The sequence below is a fragment of the Aplysia californica genome, unplaced genomic scaffold (genome assembly GCF_000002075.1).
Source record: "Aplysia californica isolate F4 #8 unplaced genomic scaffold, AplCal3.0 scaffold01172, whole genome shotgun sequence".
NCBI classification, from domain to species: Eukaryota; Metazoa; Mollusca; class Gastropoda; order Aplysiida; family Aplysiidae; genus Aplysia; species Aplysia californica.
In genome coordinates, this window is record NW_004798442.1 from 97,545 (window position 1) to 99,632 (window position 2,088).

Genomic DNA, 2,088 nt, shown 5'->3' on the forward strand with positions numbered 1-2,088 from the left:
CCCCACCCCTCTCTCTCTCTCTCTCTCAACCCCTTCCCTCTCCTACCTACAATGACCTAGTAATGAAAACTGCAAAAAATAAAACTTATCCTCCTCCCCACCCAAAAATTACTATGCCCTACACCAGGGGACTCAGCTAGAATAATGAGTCCTTTAGTTTTAGTTTTACAGCTCTCTCAACACAATTAGGTCATATAAGTGACAAAAATCAGATTTTTAAAAAAGTAACAAACATAAAAAAGAAGGAGCAGAGATAAAGATAATAGATGTTCGATTGGAAGAGAAGAAAGAGGATAGATCAGGACAATAGATGTTTGATAGGAAAGAAGGAGCAAACCACACCAAACCACCCGCCAACCACCAACAATACAGGGCCCACACTGAAGTACATCCAGTTATTGTCCCCCAGCACAGAAAATGGACACTGACCATGACTGTCGGTGACTTCTGTGCCCAGGTGCGTCCAGTCTCCGGACGACGGCTGCTTCATGACATTGACGTCAACCTGGCGACAGCAACACATACTACAAAGGTCAAGGACAAAGTTTGAGTAATGACGAGACAAACATCAGCACAATACATACTTACTCTCTCCCTATATCGTCAGGTACATAAGGCGGAGAATCAGCATAATAAGTCTTCTAGTGTATGGAAACAGCAAGACAGACAGAGAAAGAAAGGAACTAGAACCTACCAAATGGGTGAAAAAATGTGTTTTAATAAGAGTTTTATGGCCCTTGCAACACAATAAGGTCATACAAGTGCCGAAGAATAGAGGTGTTACAAGAGAAAAACAAACACAAAAAAGGAGGAGAGATAGGGACGATAGATTTTTGATAGGAAAGAAAGAGCAAACCACACCAGAGCACCCAGCAACCACCAACAAAAAAATGTGTGAAATTGTGGAACATCCAAGAATGCCACCAAAAACAAATGATGACACTGAAAAAATCAGGAACAGCATAGGTAACACAAAAAAATCTAAAACAATTCACATCTCCCAATTCTTAGTAAGCATTGAAAAAACTACCATCCACCAGATAAGATTTTTTCAGCAAGTACTCACCTTCTCCCCGGTGAGAGAGGCGATGTCGAGGGAGCCGTACATGAATTTTGCCGTCAGTCGTTGAGGTTTATCTTCCAGGCACACCACGTCATTGGCACGATGGTTGGGCTGCAGATTCTGTGTTCCGAATTAATAGTTATAATATAATAATGATTATAATAATAATAATACATTTGTAATAATAATAATAATAATGAATTAAAATTGTTTAAATTATCAAAACCATTATTACTATTATCACTATTTTCATCATCATCATCATCATCAACATCATCATCATCATCATCATTATTATTATATTATATCATTTAGAGCCAAAAAGTTTAACCGTTTAATCAAAAAGTTTGACTGATGAAGTAAAGAGAATTAAAGAGATTGAAAATTAGAAACTTTTATTGAACTTCAAAGAGAAAACTTAACAAAGTTGTGTCTTATTTGATACTTCGCTCTCCCCCTCCCTATTCTCTCCATCTCTTTTTATCTCTCACAAATTTGCATAAAGAAATGGGATCTTTAACAAACAAGGTCAGGGTATCGAGTACTCAACTCTTACTTTAACAAATGAGGTCAGAGTATCGAGTACTCAACTCTTACTTTAACAAATGAGGTCAGAGTGTTGTGTACTCACCCTGACTTTGATGGTGGTGCGTCGCTTGAGCCACTTCTCCCGCGGCGTCTTGATCTTGAAGCTAGACATGGAGCCCCGGGCCACGCCCCTGCTGGGGTCCCCCAGTACCTCGTTCTGCTTCAGTACCTGGGGGGAGCAAATAGAAATGTGAGTGGTTGAAGGTTGCTGTATCTAGTGTGGTTTGCTCCTTCTTTCCTATCAAACATCTATCATCCTTATCTCTCATCCCTCTTTTCTAAGTATGTTATATTCTAGTAAGACCTCTAATCTTAGACACTTATACGATCTATTTGTGTTGTTAGTGCCGTAAAACTCTTCTAAAAAAATTTTTCTAAATAAAAATAGATTGCATTTATATTCTGTGATCATATATTTGATATAAACATGGGGGGGG

The 2,088-nt window shown here is 38.6% G+C and overlaps 1 protein-coding gene across 1 annotated transcript in view; it reads right to left on the reverse strand.

Annotated features, from left to right (window-relative positions):
* LOC101845058 (protein retinal degeneration B) overlaps positions 1 to 2,088 on the reverse strand; it is a gene marked incomplete at its 5' end in the record, with an annotated part of 17,558 nt that overhangs the window by 6,030 nt on the left and 9,440 nt on the right. The window contains 3 exon segments of the mRNA XM_013090195.1: positions 430 to 505; positions 1,067 to 1,183; positions 1,695 to 1,820. Coding sequence (XP_012945649.1) covers positions 430 to 505; positions 1,067 to 1,183; positions 1,695 to 1,820 — 319 coding nt within the window.